The 23,060-nt window shown below is 42.9% G+C and overlaps 2 protein-coding genes across 8 annotated transcripts in view; one reads left to right on the top strand and one right to left on the bottom strand.

Moving 5' to 3' along the window:
- Positions 1–1,249: 1,249 nt before the first annotated feature.
- On the bottom strand, positions 1,250–14,711 carry LOC106578960 (AMSH-like protease). 5 transcript variants are annotated; one of them, XM_014158288.2, is made up of 13 exons: positions 14,535–14,711; positions 14,339–14,396; positions 10,842–10,949; positions 9,771–9,866; positions 7,850–8,067; positions 7,234–7,309; positions 6,034–6,129; positions 5,359–5,668; positions 4,964–5,088; positions 4,369–4,506; positions 3,343–3,455; positions 2,805–2,904; positions 1,250–2,667 (listed from the first exon to the last, which is right to left on the bottom strand). In XM_014158288.2, exons 3-13 carry the CDS (start codon positions 10,869–10,871, stop codon positions 2,611–2,613), a joined length of 1,359 nt encoding a protein of 452 aa, XP_014013763.1. In that variant the 5' UTR covers positions 10,872–10,949; positions 14,339–14,396; positions 14,535–14,711; the 3' UTR covers positions 1,250–2,610. The 5 variants fall into 5 exon arrangements, with proteins under 5 accessions (XP_014013763.1, XP_045558376.1, XP_014013764.1 ...); XM_045702420.1 differs by having other exon boundaries at positions 9,771–9,876; positions 14,535–14,702; XM_014158289.2 differs by lacking the exon at positions 9,771–9,866.
- A 4,177-nt stretch (positions 14,712–18,888) lies between these two features.
- The window catches only part of ankrd22 (ankyrin repeat domain 22), a 7,110-nt gene continuing 2,938 nt past the window's right edge, over positions 18,889–23,060 (top strand). For 2 of the 3 annotated variants that reach the window (XM_014158285.2, XM_045702418.1), the window contains exon 1: positions 18,896–19,095. In XM_014158285.2, the coding sequence (XP_014013760.1) occupies positions 19,075–19,095 (21 nt within the window). In that variant the 5' untranslated portion in view covers positions 18,896–19,074. Of the gene's footprint in view, positions 19,096–23,060 lie in introns of all 3 variants that reach the window. The other variant, XM_014158284.2, reaches the window with a different exon arrangement.

Genomic DNA, 23,060 nt, shown 5'->3' with positions numbered 1-23,060 from the left:
TTTATATTACAAGTGTTAAGAATATAATTACTATGACTACTGTCGCATCAAGCCACATTTTCAGCAGTTTAGCGTTTAATGTCATGAATGTTGTTCTGGAGGCAGCTCTTCAGAGTGGTCACTAGCTGGCACAGCCAACCATAAAATCTGATTTTAAACCTAACCTTAACCACACTGCTAACCCTAATGCCTAACCTTAACCTTAAATGAAGACCAAAAAGCACATTTTTATTTTCATAAATTTTTACAATATAGCCAATTTTGACTTTGCAGCTAGCTTATCTAAGGGGAAAATCACAGTTTTGCCTCCAGGACAAGGCTCATAACAGTAAACGTCAACCTGTGTACCAATATGAGTCTTCCACAAGCAACGCCGCAACAAGACCTTCTAGGGACAAGACCAGAAGAGTCAAATTAATAATTGTCTCCGATGGGCATTTATGTTCAGTGGTGATCATGCGATGTCATTGTCAACATATGAATTGGCTTTCAAAGCAGATATTATAAACTGGGTAGTTCGAGCCCTGAATGCTGATTGGCTGACAGCCATGGTATATCAGACCGTATACCACGGGTATGACAAAACATTTATTTTTACTGCTCTAATTACATTGGTAACCAGTTTATAATAGCAATAAGGCATCTCAGGGGTTTGTGGTATATAGCCAATATACCACGGCTAAGGGCTGTATCCAGGCACTCTGCGTTGTGTGATGCATAAGAACAGCCCTTAGCCGTGGTATATTGGCCACAACTCCTCTGTGTTTTTGCTTTTTGCTTAAATAAACGTCAACCTGCACATTTTACGTCATTCTTTTCTGATAAAAGATTCTATGCGTCACTACCCCACATTCTGGGAAAATTAACTACCATAAAAGGACTTTTCTTATCGTGGTGTACAAATGTCCTGGGTCATCCTTTACGGAGACTGGCTTGTGTGATCTCTTAATGTAATTACACAGACATCCCACTGGGCAAACACTGGATGAATCAATGTTGTTTCCATGTCATTTCAATGAAATGAAATTGAACCAACGTGGAATAGACGTTGAATTGACGTCTGTGCCCAGCGGGATACTTCTTGCCCTGGATTGCAGAGGAACTGGATCTCTGGCCCTGTCTTGATAACCCGTTTTCACTCATTCTTTTCCATTGATGACATGGTTCTGTTGATTTGGGGAGGGGAAAGCAGAACAACCACATTTGGAAAGACACGCCGCGCAGTTAAACAAAAACTCGGACAAGAAGATAAAGCAGTATGTGTTTTATTACCAAAATGACAGTGGAAAATGATGGTAGAGTCACTGCATTGACTGGTTGTCTTTCCCATTTCTAAACACAAAGCCGCTACAACAGAGCATGTTCCTACAGCGCCACTGGGACAGCTAATCACACTGTAGCAACAGTCCAACAACACACTGTAGTACTGATATAAAGTCAAATGAAAGACAAAGCCATTATCAGGACTGCTGTGAGGGGGTGTGACACGTTTTTTCTCCCACCACACCCACTTCTGCCAAAGGTGAAAGGAGAGCTCAATTTTCTACAGGGAGGGGTGCTTAAAGGCTAGCCTGGTCCCAGATATGTTTGTAGTGTTTCATTAACTTCAAATGGTCATTGGCAATCCAAACAATGATGAGAGCACAAACAGGTCTGGAACTAGGCTACTTAAATGCTTCATGGGCGTGGAAAGTGAGCCAATACCTGAGCTCTGTGTAGTCAAGGCCCTTGAATGGCAAAAAGCTACAGTTACTTTAAGGCGCCTAAGGTTTCTTTGCTTACAAATTCTCTGAGCACTTTGGTTTGTTCCTCCCCACACAAGACATGCCACCTCGACAGGCTACTTTTAGGAATATTTAAGTTATGGTTCTCTTTTCTGGTTTTTTTGGTCAACACTTCAAGATAAATCAAGACTCACATATAACGCAAAAATGTCAAGGCTAACATCCAACTGGCCAAAAGTCATTCATTATAACTAAGACTAAAAAGACAACAAAACAACTTCCTAAACCACAGAGCCATCACAATTAAATCCAGTCCATTTTATATTTAAGAAATCAATTTGTTTTTATTTGTTCATCAAATCTCCGCATGTAATCAATTGTGCAAATGCTGTATAATTGTGTCTTACAAGTCTTTTCCATTGTGTCCTGTTCCAGGAAAGTTAAATGGTAAGGATACCTTCATGGGAGACTATCATTCACATAACACAAAAGTGCACACACTTTAGCCAGTTCTCAAACTGTAACTCCTCAGGCCATTTACAGCAGGCCTGCATGCTAAAGTAGTTCTCTCTGGAGAATTCCACATCAAATCTGACAAGCAGAACTGGCAACAAAAAAAAAAATCCACTCTGCCAAATTGACTTGTTAAGCTATCAAAAAAAACATACTTTAGGATAAAGGGTTGATAAAATGACACCATTAGAACAATTCATCACCATGTGTTGCAAAGCAGTTTCAATTGACAGTACGTCCTTATTTTATTTTTTTTTTAATAAATACAAAAGCCTTCATTGTAAACAAAGATATAAATAGGAGATCCAGTTTGTGATGCAGAGGAGGAGGGGGGTGAGGGGGGGGGGGTGAGTGTCTTCCCTTCCCCTCTCTGTCACCTGAGGTCCAGCACGGTTGTTTTCAAGTCCTTTATAACAACATGCCTACAGATCTGAAATGAGAAAAGCCTCGTTTAACTGTTCAGGTCAACTCACCGTGGAGAAGCACAACTAACAATAGAAGGAAATGTGAACACATACAAGCTCCATTCGTGACAGTGCTGAGAGGATGTCTGTGTGTATGACTTACGCTGAAGAGCGGCGGGTCCTTGGAGTGTGGGTGAAAGCCCTTCAGTCTGCAGCGGGCTACCTCCCCCATGCCAGAGCTGGTGAGTCTGAACACCCCCGTACTGCAAAACACAGATCACAGACACAGGCCTCGTCTACACAACGCTCTCATGGCCAAAGAAAGTCCGTCGAGTAAAAGTAGATAGTCTTCCAGCTAAGCAACCGTAAAGCCAACATAGGTTAGTCTCTCCCCAGCACAGCCAGAAGAGGACTGGCCACCCCTCAGAGCTGAACTTACGCCCGAGGCTCGTTCAGTGGGTTGGAACATTTAGACAACCAGATAGAGATGTTGAGTATAGAACTGACAAGACTCATTGTTCCACGTCACAGAGAATCATCATGTTGGTTCTACATCACGCATTTCTAACTCCCTGGAACATTGCTCCTTACTGAATAAACTATTTGAATACCGTCCACATTGCATGTCTTAGTGGATTGGTTTTCTTTAGCGTTAGCATCAGCAGGCCTACTCATTCTAGCGGACAGGGACAGAGACTCACTCGTTGTGCTTGGGCGAGCAGACGATGGCGATGGCTTCAGGCAGCATGAGCTGGTAGGAGCCGTGTGTATGCAGGTCTACACTGGACAGGAAGGCCGTCTGGGTGGGGTGGGTCTAAGGGCAGAGGAGAAGAGAGCAACCGGCAGAAGAGATAATGGAACTGCGTCAAAAAGGTCATTTTCTGTTAGGTGAATTACATTTGATATTTACAGAATAGGTTTCATTCCCCAAAAATCGGTGGAACTACAGATGTAGGATCTTGATTTGATCACTCTTTTGTTACTGCACAACAGGAAATGCAAACGTGTAGTGTATGAGTTTTTAAAAGGCTTCTAAAGTTTGTAATTTACACTTGATTTGCCATAACGAAAAAATGCAAACATTTTCATTAATTATAATCCACGTAATTATTCATATTTCCAGTTGCTGCAGGATACTTTTCCTGCTGTAGCAAACTGGCTCAAATTAAGATCCTACATCTGTACATTTCACTGTGTCCCTCCCCTGTACAACTCCCATGTTAGGGGATGTAAATCCAAGGTTTACATTGAAGGGGTACAGAATCTACAGTGCATTCTCTGAAGGTGACTGGCAGGGCTATGAATAACTGTGACATCTGAACCAGAGGGCCTGGTTTCTATGGTGATATTATGCAAATAAAAGCTCAGCCTCTGCCAATCTCTCCCCAGCACAGCCAGAAGAGGCCTGGCCACCCCTCAGAGCCTGGTTCCTCTCTAGGTTTCTTCCTAGGTTCCTGCCTTTCTAAGGAGCTTCTCCTGGTCAACATGCCTCTATATCTGCATTGCTTTCTATCTGGGGTTTAAGGCTGGGTTTCTGTATAGGCACTTTATGACAACTGCTGTTGTAAAAAGGGCTCTATAAAGATATGTGATTGATTGAATGGTTGCTTTCAGGCTGAATGGACAGCGTATTACCTTTATTTGTTTGTGTGTGTGTGTGTGTGTGTGTGTGTGTGTGTGTGTGTGTGTGTGTGTGTGTGTGTGTGTGGGGGGTGATGTACACTCACATGGATCCAGCCCAGAGTCAGCAGACTGTGGTGGTCCTGGAAACTGAAGAGCTCCTCTACGTTCTCCATATCACAGTAGTCTGGGCCAGCTGACTGCTTGGGAACCACCACATGGGTCAGCAGAAACTCATTTTGAGTCTGGAAGAGGCAAAAGGGAACACTTCCCATGAATACCCTCGTACGGCATTAGAAGTGCATTTATAACAGCTTATGAGCTAATTCATTACAAATGCACAACAGTTGCTAATAATGGTTCATAAGTCTGGTGGCACTGAAGTACTGTTATTGCTATTTGGCAGGATATGGCACACCCACCTACACACAGCAATCTGGAGCAGGCACTTACATCACAAGACAGCAAATAATGTAGGAAGTACAAGCGACTTCAAATACTATTCTTGAACTTTGAACACCTTACATTGGCAACCTCCCTCCTCGTTCACAGATGACATGATTACAAATGGTGACTCCTGTTGTACGCTTAGACATAGTAAACTGGGATGTTTGACTTTCCCCAATAAACTGGCAGTTTGTCTACAAATAAAAAGGGATAAATGTTTGCGTACAGTATATTTAATGTAAGAGCATGTCTTACCAGTTTTCCACAGAGGACCCCACATGTCTCTATGCCCCTGGCTGTGTTGCTGTCGGCTAGCAGCAAGAACTTGTAGGTCAGGTCTCTCGGAATGACGACCCGCCTCAGGCCCTCAACCAGTTGAGCTGTACAGACGCGCGGAAACACACACACACACACATAATGTTGAACTACAATAACAGGATGTCCAACCATGTGACTCATGCAGCACATATACAGACTACAAATACATCAACAGTTATTATACTAGCCAGCTAAAATATACACATTAACTATTAATGTAACTCATTATTGACTTCCCCATATTACCTAACTAATGGATTGTTTGAGTAACAATCATTCAATCTAAAATATAGAGCCTAGATGTTCAATGGTAATGGAAGCAGGACACTCACTATGTACACCAGCCAGTGTAGCTGCTGGCTTGCTGCTGGGGAGACAAGGTTGATTGCGGTTTGGGTCGAGACGAACATGGTTCTTGGAGGAGTGGGACAGGCAGGACCCGTCCGTTTGTTCAGGCACTTTAGCGACCGCCTCGTCTCTGCGATTGGCCAGCTCCTGTCTGCGCAGTTGGTCCTCGAAGTATCGGAACTGCTCCGCCTCCATCTGCATCCTGCGCAGCTGAGCCACCCTCAGTCTCTCCTGCTCTACCAGAGACGTCCTCTGCAGCTGCTGGCCACAGCCATCCACCACCACAGCCTGGCTCTGCGCGCGCACACGAACACACACACACACACACACACACACACACACACACACACACACACACACACACACACACACACACACACACACACACACACACACACACACACACACACACAGATCTGTGCCATCTCAATGTTCGTACCATTTGTTGATATAGGTGATGTTACTCCAAAACACTTCTCATCACTACAACTATAAACTTGCTGCATTGAAGTATACCCATTCGTCAAAAAGTGATCCAAATACCACACTGTATCTAACTAATATGAACAGGTGTTGCACACTAGCACAAACAGGGTATCCAGCCAGCCTCCAAAATAACCTGTCTGAATGTAATGAAAGGTTTTGGTGCTAAACCTTACCTGACTCATAAGATATGCTGCGTGTTCCTTGTTGAACTTCTCATGGAGGAGCTTCCTCAATTGATCTTTGCGCGGAAATGCGACATCTTGCAATTTCTGAGAATAACACCCAACAGATAAACGGGACAAGGACATCTGTGTGAATGCAGGCAGGGAAACACTTTCTTCCATTAGTAGAGGGAATTTGCAGCTTAAACGGTCAGGCCAAGTGGGCTGAATCACTACTTTGAGAATAGAAAAACAATAAGCCATTAACCTACCATTTCAAAGCTCTTAATAGATTATAGTGTCGCTTCTACTGTTAGTCACCAGAAGGTCATCTACAGCCTTTGAGACTGGTGCTGTCCCTGAGCTGACCTTGCATCGCTTACCATAAACATACCTCACTTAAATCAGAGCAGACCACTAAGTAGCCTATCACTCAGGCAGACAGGGCCCTCTCTCCGTCCCTGCCACCCCTCTCTCCGTCCCTGCCACCCCTCTCTCCGGCCCTGCCACCCCTCTCTCCGGCCCTGCCACCCCTCTCTCCGTCCCTGCCACCCCTCTCTCCATCCCTGCCACCCCTCTCTCCATCCCTGCCACCCCTCTCTCCATCCCTGCCACCCCTCTCTCCATCCTTCCAGCTAGATTAATGAGCTCTCTGCAGGTCTGAGCACCACGGGAGTCCCCCCCAACATAGCAGGCCAAGGGTTTAGCACCATGGGAGCCCCCCCCCCAACACAGCAGGCCAAGGGTTTAGCACCACAGGAGTCCCCCCCCAACACAGCAGGCCAAGGGTTTAGCACCATGGGAGTCCCCCCAACACAGCAGGCCAAGGGTTTAGCACCACGGGAGTCCCCCCCAACACAGCAGGCCAAGGGTTTAGCACCATGGGAGTCCCCCCCAACACAGCAGGCCAAGGGTTTAGCACCACGGGAGTCCCCCCCAACACAGCAGATCAAGGGTTTAGCACCATGGGAGTCCCCCCCAACACAGCAGGCCAAGGGTTTAGCACCATGGGAGTCCCCCCCAACACAGCAGGCCAAGGGTTTAGCACCATGGGAGTCCCCCCCAACACAGCAGATCATGGGTTTAGCACCATGGGAGTCCCCCCCAACACAGCAGGCCAAGGGTTTAGCACCATGGGAGTCCCCCCCAACACAGCAGATCAAGGGTTTAGCACCATGGGAGTCCCCCCAACAGAGCAGGCCAAGGGTTTACCTTCATTATCACCTGCTTCTCTGGCACGCTGCACTCCCGGTAGTCTCGATGGCTGGGGAGTTTCTCTACAAACAGACTGACACAACAGAGATGGTTAGACAGATTATAGTTTATGAAGACTTATTTTTACTGCTACTACTACTACTGCTGCTGCTACTACTACTATTAATCCTGTACCCTAGTCACTTTACCCCTGCCTATTAGGTACATATCGACCTCAATTACCTCGTACCCCCACACATTGATATGGTACTGCTACTGTCTGTATATAGCTTCATTCTTGTGTATTTTATTCCTCGTTTATTCCTACCATTATTATTGCATCGTTGGGAAAGGCCTCATAAGTAAGCATTTCACAGTAAAGTCGACACCGGTTGTATTCAGCGCATGTGACGAATACATTTTTATTTGTATTATTCATCAATCAAGTACTTGAACTGCCATTAGTACATTGGACATAGGTATGTTAGTATTCCACTATCACAGGCCCTAAACTAGTCTGCAACAATTGTCAATTCAACATCTATTCCACGTTGGTTCAACGTCATTTCATTGAAATGACGTGGAAACGACGTTGATTCAACCAGTGTGCCCAGTGGGCACTCTCTCTCCTCACGTGATGAACTTGTTGTAGAGGACGTAGGCGTTCTCCAGGCTGCCCTCCTCCAGGTACACGGCGGCCATGCGCTCCATCTCCACGCCAGAGCGGAAGTAGCGGCGTGGCGTGATCTCCTCGTTGATCTCCACGCTGCAGCCCATCTTGCTGAGGGCCAACACGCGCTCCGCCGCCGTCAAGCTCACGTCGGTGTGGTCCGGCTCGGCCGCCAGCTTCTTCTGTTGGGGGGGGGGGGTCAAAGGTCACCAGGATCAGAGTTCAAAGTGTCACAGAGGTCAACTTAGCAGTCAATGTAACCACAAGCGCCGGAGTACAGAAGAACATAATAGATGTCCTTGTGGTAGTTTAGCATTTTCCCTTCCAATGGATAAGGTTAGGATTTGACTAAGCATGGAGAGGACAGCCCTATCAGCACTAGCACACCTCTTTCTACACCACAGGGCCCAAAACAACACATTTATCACTAGCATTGCATCAGAACCAGTGTCTACATAGGCAGAAAAACCCTAAGGCTAACAGCCTGACACAGCAACACTATCACCCCTAGCAGAGGTCTACAGTAGCATCAACTGAAATACCAACAGCTAGGATCAGCATGAGCCGTCTCCTTCAGCAGCCTCCCAGCCCTCCCCAGGCGGTCACGTGACCAGACAACATCAGCACTGCCATCCCTCACTAGGTCAAGGCGGCCAAAACAGGCGGGGGATGGAGGGGGGCTGATCGGAAGCATTCATAGGTAGAACGGACGGCGCTATGCTAGTACACGCTAGCCTGATCAGCCCTGCTCTGCACCACACTAATGAAAACAGCACAGTACACACGGGACACTGCTGCCTCGGAGTTCTTTGAGGTTACTATTGACGTGGGAGTCTTATCAAGACTCCACTGGACTCTACAGGGGGTAGTGACGAAGACTGCGGGGGAAATGATTGTACTCTCGATGAAGGATCAGATTAAGACATCCTTTCGGCAGCGACAGTTGAAGCAGGCAGGAGATTTCGCTCTTTGGAGAGCTTGATGATAGCATCTCCTTTGTCTAATCATCTATTCATGAGCAGAGGAAGTGTAAAGAGGCAAACATCCGCACCATCCCTTTCTCCCACCCCAGGATGGAGGGATGGCTCTGAATGGAGAGATGAGTCTGACAGAGCAGCTGAATACTAACGGGAGTGAGTCAGGGGAAACCGTTGGCGTGGATCCCCAACCCACTAACCCATTCCCAGTCCCCCCCACTCTACAGAAGAAATCAATGCAGCCCACCCACACCCTCATCACCCCCTTCTACACAGAGGACACCCATTCACTCCAGCTTTCCACCCACCTTCCTATACTCACCTTGATTCCTACATTTCCTAAAGACAAGTGAACTCAAGCCCATCAACCTTACTCACCTCCCACCTATCCCACTCCACACACAGCCCATCACTCTCCCTGTCACCTCCCACTCCACACACAGCCCATCTCTCCCCACTTCACCTCTAACCCCTTAAGGCGTGCACACTAGGTTCAGTTTGCGCCTAGCAGAACTCGGCTAGGTGAAGTGAACGCATGTGCCTCGCATCTCCAATCCAAAGTGAAATCTCGAATTGGCTTCCTATTTCGCAACAAAGCATCCTTCACTCATGCTGCCAAACATACCCTCGTAAAACTGACCATCCTACCAATCCTCGACTTCGGCGATGTCATTTACAAAATAGCTTCCAATACTCTACTCAACAAGCTGGATGCAGTCTATCACAGTGCCATCCGTTTTGTCACCAAAGCCCCATATACTACCCACCACTGCGACCTGTACGCTCTCGTTGGCTGGCCTTCGCTTCATAATCGTCGCCAAACACATTGGCTCCAGGTCATCTACAAGACCCTGCTAGGTAAAGTCCCCCCCTTATCTCCGCTCACTGGTCACCATAGCAGCACCCACCTGTAGCACGCGCTCCAGCAGGTATATCTCTCTGGTCACCCCTAAAGCCAACTCCTCCTTTGGTCGTCTCTCCTTCCAGTTCTCTGCTGCCAATGACTGGAACGAACTACAAAAATCTCTGAAACTGGAAACACTTATCTCCCTCACTAGCTTTAAGCACCAGCTATCAGAGCAGCTCACAGATCACTGCACCTGTACATAGCCCATCTATAATTTAGCCCAAACTACTACCTCTTCCCCTACTGTATTTATTTATTTTATTTATTTTGCTCCTTTGCACCATATTATTTATATTTTATCTCTGAACTTTCTTCAAACTACAAATCTACCATTCCAGTGTTTTTCTTGCTATACTTTATTTACTTTGCCACCATGGCATTTTTTTGCCTTTACCTCCCTTATCTCACATCATTTGCTCACATTGTATATAATCTTATATATTTTTTTTTTTCTACTGCATCATTGATTGTATGTTGTTTTACTCCATGTGTAACTCTGTGTTTTTGTATGTTGTCGAACTGCTTTGCTTTATCTTGGCCAGGTCGCAATTGTAAATGAGAACTTGTTCTCAACTTGCCTACCTGGTTAAATAAAGGTGAAATAAATAAAATAAATAAAAAATACTCCCTTAAGACAGTCGCTTGAAAAATTTGAAAAGCGCGGCAATAGTACCGTTTGTCCCTCTTGAGACGCCGTAGCCAGTTAACACTTCCTCAAAAATGTACTAAAAAAATCTGTAATTAATTGATGTTCGTTCCGAAGAGGTTTTAGTAATTTTATAGCTAAGATGTTTGTTGCAGTATTCCACAATGGAAAAAAATGTGCATGAAAGCAAGTCGTCTCTCATCGAATGACAACAAACACTTATTTGAAGAATCCCTACTGTTGACCAATCACCACACTTCGGATTGTCTCAACAACAACAAAAATTGTGAGCATGAACAGCCGAAAAAAAACCTTGCCAAAGACCAAAGGGAACAAAAACGTCACAAAATGTCATCATAATATATGCACAAACTGTTTAGGATGGGAAGCAAACAGACACCTTTACCCCCGACTAACAAGACTCACCAATGTGCTGAAGCTGAAACCTTGCTCCATGGTGTCTTTAGACTGCAGGATCACAGGCTCCAATCTTCCCAAATGTGTCCACCTGTCATCTCCTAAGATGAAAGCCCACTGGAGACAAGAGGAGAGAAATCTTAGCTCGGCTAATGGCCATGACTCGGTTGTGTGATGATGGCCGTTGGGTCGATAAGGTTCCCTCTCACTGAGAGATCGAGACATTAATGTTGTCCACAGAGACAGCTTACCCTCGGTAGGAGTCATATAAATTGATCAAGCTCTTGACTTAGAACTTGACTTGTATTACAGTATGTAGTATTTTCAGCCAACAAGGATTTATGTTGTTTCATAGCACGAGTCTCCAAAAGCAGCCACTCAAACAAATTCTTACAGGTTCTTCAAAACAGCGAAACATGCTTTAATGGCCTCCAAGAAAAGGTAGCATACTGTTGCTATGACAGCTTGTAACCAAGGAGCAAAATAGGGTGATTCATGGACATATTCTGCTGAGATGAAATCCTTTATCTATCACTAAGCTTGGTCAATGAGCAGATTTGAACAGTGCCTTTAATCCTCCAGAGTCCCTCTACTCTTCAATCCCAAAACTACTATTTGATAGTGCAACCGAATTGAAAGCAAGATGTTGCAATACATCCAAACCCTTTCCATTTGTCAGTGACATTCTGGTTGATGCTGCCATGGAAACCCATCATGTACAGTACACAATAGCAGCATGGTGTGAAATCTAGGTGTAATTAACACTGCCCAAGGCTGACTGCAATGTGAAAAAGAGACATCAAGTCAGTTCCTGTAAAATGTGTATATTTCTGCAGTTAATACGTGTATTTAATACAAACATTTGATTAGAATTCTGAATTATTCCTCTAATTCATTTTCACTCCAACAAATAAATGTGAAAAGAAATGGCAAACAAGTCCTTTATAATCCAAAGTGTGCCCCAAATAGAAACATTGACCTCTGTACTGAAAATAAATAGTTTAGTTGAGGTCCAGACTCCAGAGAGATCTGGCTAGTCTGATCAAAATCTCTCTTGTATCCTTTTGTCTATCCTGTCATAAGCACTTGAGCACTCATCATTCACATGTGGAGTGTTCGCCAAGCTTTGGATTCATACTTTCTCTGCGAGATTCAGTAATAAATGCTCAAGCAGATGGGAACAACATTCACTGATTCAAATATGATTTTTTACCAAATAAAATTACAGGAGACTTGACAGGCTTCAGTCACTAGCAGATAGAGTTGAATATTTTCCCAGTATTTTACAAAATGTTCCATCCCTAGAATAAATCACTTTTCTCCCAGGTAATCTGGTAAAACAGAAAGTGTCATTCAAAAGCATATACTGTAAATAGGCCTTTGTCTGGATTTGATTAGAGCTTTGATTGAAAATTCAAGTCTGATGCTACCTGTGCCTAATGAGCCATATATTACATGGGCCCTACATTACATACATTTTATGAGCCCTACATTAAAGACATGTAATGAGCCCAAAAAAGGCCAAATGATTGTGTCGTTATCCAATACACATACAGTACCAGTCAACATTTGACACACCTACTCATTCAAGGGTTTCTTTATTTTTACTATTTTCTACATTGTAGAATAATAGTGAAGACATCAAAACTATGAAATAACACATGTGGAATCATATTCTAACCAAACAGTGTTAAACAAATCAAAATACTGTATATTTGAGATTCTTCAAAGTAGCCACCCTTTGCCTTGATGACAGTTGTATATATTTTTGTGACTTCTGGTAACTCTTTGTGGATTTAAATCAATAGCTGTTTAGTGGTCCAAAAATGTTGGAAAAATGTACTTGCTTGACCCTGCTGTAGGTCATGTAACTGTCTGTTGCTGTACATGCAATATGCTTTGTGGACTTCACTGGACAGAGGTTGCTATCCAGTTTTGTGATAAAACCAAAAGGTGTGGTTGAATTTATTCTGCCACTGTGTCTTGTTGTCTCTGCCTTTAGGCCTATAAATCATGGTCGCAAGGGATATTATTTAAAAGGTTATAGAGCATCTATATAGCAATCTAGAACAGGATTATCTATATTGGATGCAATTTCAATGGAATTGATGAAGAGAGAGAAAGACTGCGAGAGACTGCTCGGCATGCACTAATTTAAAGCAACAATATTCGAGAAAGGTTTTGAAACTCTGCAGCTGTAATTAAAAAAAAATAAATTATATCCTTACAAAAAGTTCTCTTTATATATCTTCATCTTTTAAAAAAATAAGGTGACCCCTGAAAGTTAGATGGGTAAATTCAACGTGCATTTGGTCTTTATATTATAGACTATGCTGCAGCAAATGTAGGCCTACCTGTCACAAGAAAATAAAAAAAGTTACCATGAGATAGATCTACATACATTGTGAACTACGCTCCAATCTGATATGGTCTGTCCCCACCCTGAGCATTGATGATTCATCATGCAGAGGCCGTAGAAAAGCCAGATTTAGACATTGCATATAATTTAACACTTCCATTTCACTCCATGCTGTTCATATAAATAATTTATTATTATTTACCGGTTTCTCATAGTTATTTATCCCGGGAAAAGGGAGTGGCTTAAGGTGGTAAATCTCGGTAACCGTGTTCCCGCCATTCAACCCTACTAGCAGATTATGAATACAGCATGATATTAATTAGGCTTTCTAACTACAACTTCCCTATTAACATTGCCCTACTATGTGGCATCGCAATCATGAGTCTTTCCTTCAATTGAATTTGCACACTAAATGCACCATTCAAAAATGGCAGACAATTTTAAGATATGACTTGCAAACAGTGCAGATTCAGGAACCCCCCCAAAACGAAAAAATGAATGTGGTTGCATTGTAGGCAGTCTACTGTACTTAAGTCACAGTACTATCATTTGGATAAATTGTCCATTGTACAAGTATCTAATATCCATTATAACATTATCTTAAGTAATTTTAATAACAAACGTCAGTGAATTTATAGATGTAGAACGTATGTAAGTATCCTCTGAAACAAAATAAAACAGTTGAATGTACAGTGTAACTTCCGCTCTCTCAGACAGGCTTGACTGTTTCCTGTATTCTTTGGTAAACTGATGCACCTGTCACTAGCTATTACAGTAGTACATCGTCCTCTTTTGATAGCCATGTGTATCAATATAAAGATAAAAATCACACCCTACATGTCAACGCTAGGAAAGTGTCTCAACAACATTGTATCTGTACAATGACGTCGATCATCCCTTTGGGCTACAGTGAACTTGTAATTTCAGATTCCATGTAGCAATTGGACTTCATGTTTGTGATTTAAAATAAATTCCTGGGCATTTCACAGTTTTGCAACATCAGGAGATTTAAGAGGGGGGGGGATGAATGAGACTAACTTAATCAGACTACTGCGTGTAGATTCAGGAAAATAATAGAAGCTATTTGATTTACACAGCTTAACGTGCAGTAAATTGATCAACCATGTAAATAGGTGAAAACGCTTACCAGTTTATTTACCCGCTAATGCCCATACTCGTGTGTCCCTGTCGTCACGTGGCACATGCTAGAATTGAGTGCGAAAACAGGCGTCAATAAATCACTATTCTCTTATCCAAACCTCGCCGATTTAGCTTTTGTACGGTAATCTACTTCATGAAGTCATTGTTCAAAATGAAAAAGGATAGAAAGAGCGACAGTTTACCAGCGATAAAATGGCTGAAAGCTGTCTTTCAAATCCAATGTCCAATAAGGCGAGAGAGATTGTTATCCAGTCCACCTATTATAGCATCGGCGATGTGGTGTTGGCAGCAGCGGCGGTCTCTATGAAGTGATGTGTGGAGAGGAGAATCCAGTCCACCACCCTGGTGGACAAAAAAGAGAGAATGCCCTACAGTTGCGACACATGCGGCATCATTTGCATCCTGTAATTTACAAAAAGAATATTCACGCATCCTGTAATTTATAAGAAGATTGTTCATGGTGCACACCACAGAAGCGTTTGGCTTGACACATTGCATGTTAACGTGGGGAAAATTAGAAAGAAAAAAATCTAAAGGCTGCCCAACAAGAAGAAGATATTTCTATTGAAGCCCATTCAGCTACCCAGATGTATTTGAATGTGGCCTGACAACAATTTTGGACCCCCTTGTGGCCCCCTAAATGTGGAGTATGAAATCATTCTTACATAACACATTTTTGCTATCATTCTTTTTTTACATCCTTATTAGACAGTGGCAATGATGATGATTATGAACATGGTCTTTTGCCTGCTAATGCCTGCAATGCAGTGAAGAAAACGATATGACAACAATAATGTCTAATGTAACTGGCCCCTCTAACAGTACAACTGGCCCCAGCTTGGCCCCCCAGTTGAAATGGTCTAGAACCGCCACTGTGTGGAAGCTATTTAAAAATGTTCGAGATGCACTCTTAACATTTCGTGATACTAAGTCGAAATGTTGAGTTATGTGTGTGTGTGGGGGGGGGGTTAATGTATTTTATCTATTCCAGAACGAACACACCTGATTCAACTTGTCAACAAATAATCAGCCCAGATGCGATATTAGCATGTACATCTTCGTGGGGCAAACAAACAAAAAAAGGTGGGATGCATGCCAGCAAGGCCACAACACAACACTAAAACAACATATGAATTGCACTATAACGGTGACAAATGGTGCCCACAAACTGTTAGGGCCTACATAAAGCTGTCCCAACAGCAGTCCCAACACCTTACCACTACTACACCTGGCTATCAGCGGAGTCTTGTCTGGCAGCGAAACAGTTCATTCAGCCTCATTTACTGCCTTTAAAAAAAACATAGCTGTAATGGCTGACTTTCTTAAACAAATGTGGTTTCTAATGACAATTGAGATGTACAAACTAAGTCATATGGGGACCAAATGCGGATAAGAGGCAATCCGTAATTTCGATTAAGACATTAATGAGCGAGCTAGGACGAACGTATAACTATTTGTTGAGCACTTTTGAAATGTACAGCGACAGAATTCAGAACATGGGCCGTTCTTAGTGTTCTCCCTGTACACCAAGTCAGAACCGTAGGATATATAAAGGGGGCATATAAGCAGACAATGAAAGCTCTTACAATATTTGATCATTACATTTCTCAAAAACAGGTTATAGGCTGCATGTGCACCACCAAGTCAGAACAGTAGGCGAAATTAAGAGGTGAAAATAGACCAAATTATTAGGGTGTTTCACATGGGCTACTAACAGCTTACTACACAACGTACACTTAGTATTACATTCTTGTCTACAGTATACATATGTCCCTGGCATATTACATCATTTATGCAGAAGCATATAAGACATTCTTGGACTCACCTTGTTGTGCTGTGCTCACTTGAACAGGAAGGTGGCACGGCAGTCCTTTGTGGGCAAATTTTGTCAAACTGTCATCACAGTCTGCCATTCTCTGGATTTATGGTGCTTTCAAGACAACTGGTAACTTGGGGGGAAAAAAGGTTGAATCATGATGATGTCAGTGATATTCAGGCCATAGCTCTAGAGAGAGGCCTGAGTTCCGGATTTACAATTCTGAGTTGGATGAAAGTTCAAAACGTATTTTCCTAGTCGTAGATAATTTTTCCCGAGGTCCCAGTTGTCTTGAACTCACTAAAGTCTGATTTTGCAGTTCCGAGTTAACGGTTGTTTTGAGCTTCATTGACAGCATGATCAATGTTGAATGTTTATAATTTTAAACAAGGAAAAGAGACCCTTAATCTTAGACTTGGAACCACACAGCCACTCCACTGAATAGCAGGCTGATTGCTTTGTAATGCTTTCAGTTAGCCACTGATTCCTTCCAAACCACTCATTGTTGAATTTGTGATGTACAAGTTACATTTACATTACATTACATTTAAGTCATTTAGCAGACGCTCTTATCCAGAGCGACTTACAAAATGGTGCATTCACCTTATGATATCCAGTGGAACAACCACTTGACAACAGTGCATCTAAATCTTTTAAGGGGGGGGTTAGAAGGATTACTTTATCCTATCCTAGGTATTCCTTAAAGAGGTGGGGTTTCAGGTGTCTCCGGAAGGTGGTGATTGACTCCGCTGTCCTGGCGTCGTGAGGGAGCTTGTTCCACCATTGGGGTGCCAGAGCAGCGAACAGTTTTACTGGGCTGAGCGGGAACTGTGCTTCCTCAGAGGTAGGGGGGCCAGCAGGCCAGTGGTGGATGAACGCAGTGCCCTTGTTTGGGTGTAGGGCCTGATCAGAGCCTGAAGGTATGGAGGTGCCGTTCCCTTCACAGCTCCGTAGGAGTAAGTTGTGGTGTAATGTTTATGTCCAATAGCCGATGAGCACCGATGTGTTTTATCTACACTTTCTCTTCATTATTTCCCTTCATATGACAGGGATTTAAAAGGATTTGCCAGTAGATTGTCGATTCGATTCATGATGACTGCTAAGATTTTGAAAGTATGATGTTGACATGATCAGCCCAATCAAAGCTACTGTAGATATAACGTGATTTGACGTTTTATCTGTGGCCAATGACCTTGAGTCTTCTTGGATGGGCACTTCTAATGTAACTCTATGGCAGTACCCAAGGGGCTTGAATTTTTGAGCTCTACCCTTAGACTTGGCGGTGACGTAGTGTCCCCATGAGTGACAGAACACTGAGCCAATCACGGCGCACCGCTCCGTATTTTCTGCTGACTTGCCCCACCACCACAGAAAGCACTGAGCTAGGCTGAAACACCTGCATTTTGGAGCTGCCTTACTCAAGAAAACAAAAAAGGGACCATGTTTGTATGCGGCTTTATTAACTCAATTCTATATTATTTTTTACATTGTTTGCAAACTGATATGTGACACATTAATGCCAAAATAACATGCATTTCAATTTTTGAAAAAAATATGGGCGCCACTGATAAGCCCTTGATAAGGTGAATCAGGTGAACTAGTTCAGGGCTAAAACAACCCCGTGAGAGGTTTGACGCATACAAAAACTAGCTATACATATATTATGTATATAGACGTATGTATGTCACCTGTGTAGGCCTTTGCATTTAAAAAGTTACTCATACACTATGTCATCACTATTGTGTTGATTTATTAATTCCAGTCAATCATTTTGGATTGATAAGGTCTAGACAGCCTAGCCACCCGAAGTTTTGAACATAAACAACATTTGATCACATTCACATGGTCTCTTAACACAAATAAATAGGCCTATTTTAGGCTATAAATGCAGTGCATGGCTTAGGCTATGAATACATGACGTTACCGCTTCGTTTCCCATGGCCAGAGGGGGTCAGAGCGCATATGGTTTCTCTAGGCTACCTGCAGCTGTGGTTGTTATCGGTAGGTTATAGCTGATCAGATTAATTGTGCACGAGTTGACATAGCATGAGTGAGGCAAAGCAGTCTAAACAACAGTACTTTGTCCCTCCTTTTCAACACTTTTGTGTCAATATCTTGTCTTCAACTGAACCAAATGTTGCTGGGGGCAAATTCCAGCTTGCCACACGTTTTCCTGCGGCCCTGCTGTGCTGATCTCTGCAACGTGGATAGATGGAAATCACCACATAATGCTACAAATGAAAATCCTAAATGCCAAAATAATGGAACCAGTTGAATGAATGAGGGATACAGTATATTGAAAACAGGTGCTTCCACACAGGAGTGGTTCCTGAGTTAATTAAGCAATTGACATCCAAACACGCTTAGGATCATGTGTAAAAAATGCTGCGCAGATTTATCAGATAGCTCTATTCTAGTGAACCCTTCGCCTTGCACACCCGTGTTGTTGCGCCATCCCTTACGAAAAAAGAGTGCAGTATGCTGCAAATACTGCTTCCAAAATAAGTAGTTTTTACTGCAGTAATTTTGCAGTGTAATTGGAGTTACAGTGCAGTATAACTGCAGTTCAACAGCAGTAGTAGGCCTACACAAGTTATTCTACAATTACTTGGTCCAAAATACCACAGTATACTGCAGTTAGGCCTTTGCACAAAGTGCTTACCCACAATTGTTGCCTGTTCTTGTTAAAATGAGCAAAGTGGTAATGACTCAAACAAGCCACACCCTACAGTAATGGTGTTACTAGCATGATGAATCTGATAGGTGCGTAACTGAAAAATGAATACATCGGCTGTGGAAATATTAGCCTACCTCTGAAGACATTTTACTTGACTGGCTTCTAAAAAATAAAAGTCAGGTGTTTTATTTCACCGGGGAAAGTATTTTGTCACTGAAGAAGAGGCGACATGGGGATAGTGTATTCAGAGGTGAGCTGTCATTTACACACGTTTAATGGGAACGTTTTTTTTAGTCTGTGTGTAGTTGTTTAGTCTCTTTTAAAGTTTTAGTAGGATGCCCCTCAATGTAGTCCCTCGGCAGTGCAGCATGTGGATTGCTAGGTGTATCCAGGTAGACGCAATTTCCCTCAGCTGAGTAGGACTACCTGTAGACCAGGGTTCTCTGTTCCTGGAGCTATACCCTCCTGGACGTTTTCACTCCAACCCAAGTTGTCACTAACCTGGCTCATTTTGTAAACCAGTTAATTATTAGAATCGGGTGCACTAAATTGGGGTTGGAATGAAAACCTACATGGTGGTAGCTCTCCAGGAACAGGGATCCTAGTCTTTATGATATTTGAAGGACTATTCGGGCAACTTTATCGGTGTCTCGAGTAAAAGGGTGAAAGAAAACAATCACAAAATCAGTTAATTTCGGGCAAACCACATTCCAGTGAAAAGCAGACGTCGGGAATCGCAGATGGGTGCAGTCGTTGCGTCATATAGCCGACTAACCTGGTTTACTTAATACATTCACTGCTAAATTATAATTAACAAACATAACACATCATGTACTTACATAATGAATTGTATGTAGAACACGATAAATAGCAGCCTACACTTACACAACTTTTGGAGAGGAAGGAAATAAGTCAAAACACTTTTCATAATACAAGAAAGACTCATAATTTCCTGCATTCACTTTTATTGTAAATAAGAATATCTATTTCTAAACACTTCTACATGAATGTGGATGCTACCATGATTATGGATAATCCTGAAGGAATTGTGAATAATGATGAGTGAGAAAATTATAGACACACAAATATCATACCCCTTGAAAAATGCTAAGCTATTTTATTAGTGTAGTGGTGCGATGTTAGCATGTCTTGGGGTTATGATGTTTGTGCGTCTGTAACTTTCTCACTCATCATTTTTCACAGTTCATTTGGGATTAGCTGTAATCATGTTAGCATCCACATTAATATAGAAGTATTTAGAAACATATTATATTCTTATTTACAATAAAAGTTACTCCAAAATGACACAATACATTATTTACCATTCATTTCAATTGGGCACAAAATAATCTGAAACACAAGCAAAACAAACAGCTATGAATGTGAGACCAAATACTTAACTTTTTACTACTTTAATACACATACAAGTGAATTTGTCCCAATACTTTTGCGCCCCTAAAATGGGGGACTATGTACAAAAAGTGCTGTAATTTCAAAACGGTTCACCCAATATGGATGAAATTACACTCAAATGGAAGCTGACAGTCTGCACAATAACTTCATAGTCATTGTTTGATTTAAAATCCAAACTTTTGGAGTATAGAGCCATAAGAAGAAAAAATGCTTCACTGTCTCAATAATTACAGAGGGCACTGTAATTCATATCATAGGCCTAATGGTACTGTAGAGCTCCGTCCTGCCTGTATGGGTCCACCGCCCTACAGCGCCCCAACCCAACACACCCCATTCAGCTTTAGGATCTTAGTGAAACATTCATTATTGGTTTCAGGTGTGTTAGGCCAAGGCCAGAGTGACAACCAACAGACCACCATTGCCAGGACTGAGCAGCCCAGCAGGGATTGCCTAAATGGGTATCTCCCCTGACGTGGGCATGTTTTCAATACAGACTCCTTTTGTCGCACAGTATTCCATATAAGACATCCAAACTGTATGAAAGTTGCACTGTATACCCTTAATCTGGAAATAAATCAAATCTATTGATACATAACTTGACATTACTGTCATCCATTGTGGGAGGATAACCAACCTTCGAATTAATGGAAATGCATTTCTTAGCCGCTATAAATACTAGGTTACACAGTTTCTTCTGATAAGTCTCCCTTATCAACATTTCCAAGCAAAGGTGTTTTACACCTCCAGCAGAGGACTTACATTTCTGAATGCATGATATTCAGTTTCACTGGCATATAGTATGTTCTATGGATGGCCTTAAACTGCAGTAATTTATGTCTGAGATTATATGAACATGACTGAGCATTAAATCAAATCTGTATCCATTCATCATCATCATCATCAATAGCTTCTACCAGGTCTTCCTCCTATTTTTGTTTTACATGTTTAGTGTCATCGGGAAAAGCCTCTATCAACCCTAGGTACAGTTTGTAAATCAACTTGAGGTTTGTCAGATGGCCTTAAAATAATTTCAATCTTTGAAGCTTCTGGCTTGTCCAGTGTTTGCTGCACCGAGAGAATAAAGTGTTGCATCTGTAAAATTCACCTGAGCTCGGTAGACTGGTCTTCCCTGGCTGTCTGACCCTGCTGTCACCACCTAATCGTGCTAAGACATGATGAGCATAGTGTTTTCTACTGAGTGTCCACCATGACACTGAAGCCTGTAGAGCTGTTTATACCGTGTCAGCATGAAAAGTAGAGAATTATGTAGTAAAACTGACAGACCAATAATGTTACATTGCTATACTGACTGTGATTGAGGATAAAAAATAATATATAATGTTAGCCACCTTTTGGCTAGCTCTATGGTACATCAACTGGCGAAAACGAGCCAAGTTAATTTACTTCTGTTGAAAGGGGACAAAACAAAAGCTACAAAACATTTCCATACACACAACAACTGTTAGATACTGCTACCTGACAGATAGCTAGAGGCTAGAGCTGAACTGGCTGTGGTAGCTAGTTACTAGCTAGCTAGCTTGTTCATTCACTTAAGATAGAACTTGAGTCGAGAGGGGATCAAACATTAGCTCATGTTACATGTCAGTTACACTACTAGCTCAGCACTGGGATTTTTTTTTCATTTTTTTCTGTTAAGTCAAACAGCAGTTACCTTGGCAGCTACATCAGTTAAATAAAAAGTAGTCATTTTCTGTTCTACTTGCTTTTACAACTCAGAGAAAAAGCATAACACACATAGACAACAGCTGCCTCTGTTCACACGCTCTGTGGTGTCCACGCGGCCCTAAATCTAGTTGGCTGAAACCACCAAACAGCCTAGCCGACCGCTCTGAGGCATTTGCATGGTCCTAAAGCACACTGATGCCGCTTTTTGTATCACAGGCAATGATAAAACTGGGAGGGGGGGGGGACAAAAATGCAATTTCACTATTTGGGAGGGTCATGTGAAAGTTGCACCCCGTCACTTGGGGTCTGCCACAGATGTTTTGTCTTGTTAAAGGGCGGTGTTGGCCATACCCATATAGGCTATGATATTTCACTAGCCATCTGACAGAAACCGGAGGTGACCTGTATTTGACCGCTCTCAGGTGTCATCTGTGTTTTTTAAGGATGTGACCTAAGGAGGGGCTGGCCGGTTGTCTCACGGTTATAACTGAAGTGAGACAGGAATTACCTGTTTTGCTGCTCATCTTATCTGCCACTGGCTACAGAAGGGCTCCTTCTCAGTACAGCATTTACATTTAAGTCATTTAGCAGACGCTCTTATCCAGAGCGACTTACAAATTGGTGCATTCACCTTATGATATCCAGTGGAACAACCACTTTACAATAGTGCATCTAAATCTTTTAGGGGGGGTTAGAAGGATTACTTTATCCTATCCTAGGTATTCCTTAAAGAGGTGGGGTTTCAGGTGTCTCCGGAAGGTGGCGATTGACTCCGCTGTCCTGGCGTCGTGAGGGAGCTTGTTCCACCATTGGGGTGCCAGAGCAGTGAACAGTTTTAACTGGGCTGAGCGGGAACTGTGCTTCCTCAGAGGTAGGGAGGCAAGCAGGCCAGAGGTGGATGAACGCAGTGCCCTTGTTTGGGTGTAGGGCCTGATCAGAGCCTGAAGGTACGGAGGTGCCGTTCCCCTCACAGCTCCGTAGGCAAGCACCATGGTCTTGTAGCGGATGCGTGCTTCAACTGGAAGCCAGTGGAGAGAGCGGAGGAGCGGGGTGACGTGAGAGAACTTGGGAAGGTTGAACACCAGACGGGCTGCGGCGTTCTGGATGAGTTGTAGG

The sequence above is a fragment of the Salmo salar genome, chromosome ssa19 (assembly GCF_905237065.1).
Source record: "Salmo salar chromosome ssa19, Ssal_v3.1, whole genome shotgun sequence".
NCBI lineage: Eukaryota > Metazoa > Chordata > Actinopteri > Salmoniformes > Salmonidae > Salmo > Salmo salar.
Note: the sequence above shows the minus strand (reverse complement) of the source record. Positions and strands in the feature narration are given on the sequence as shown.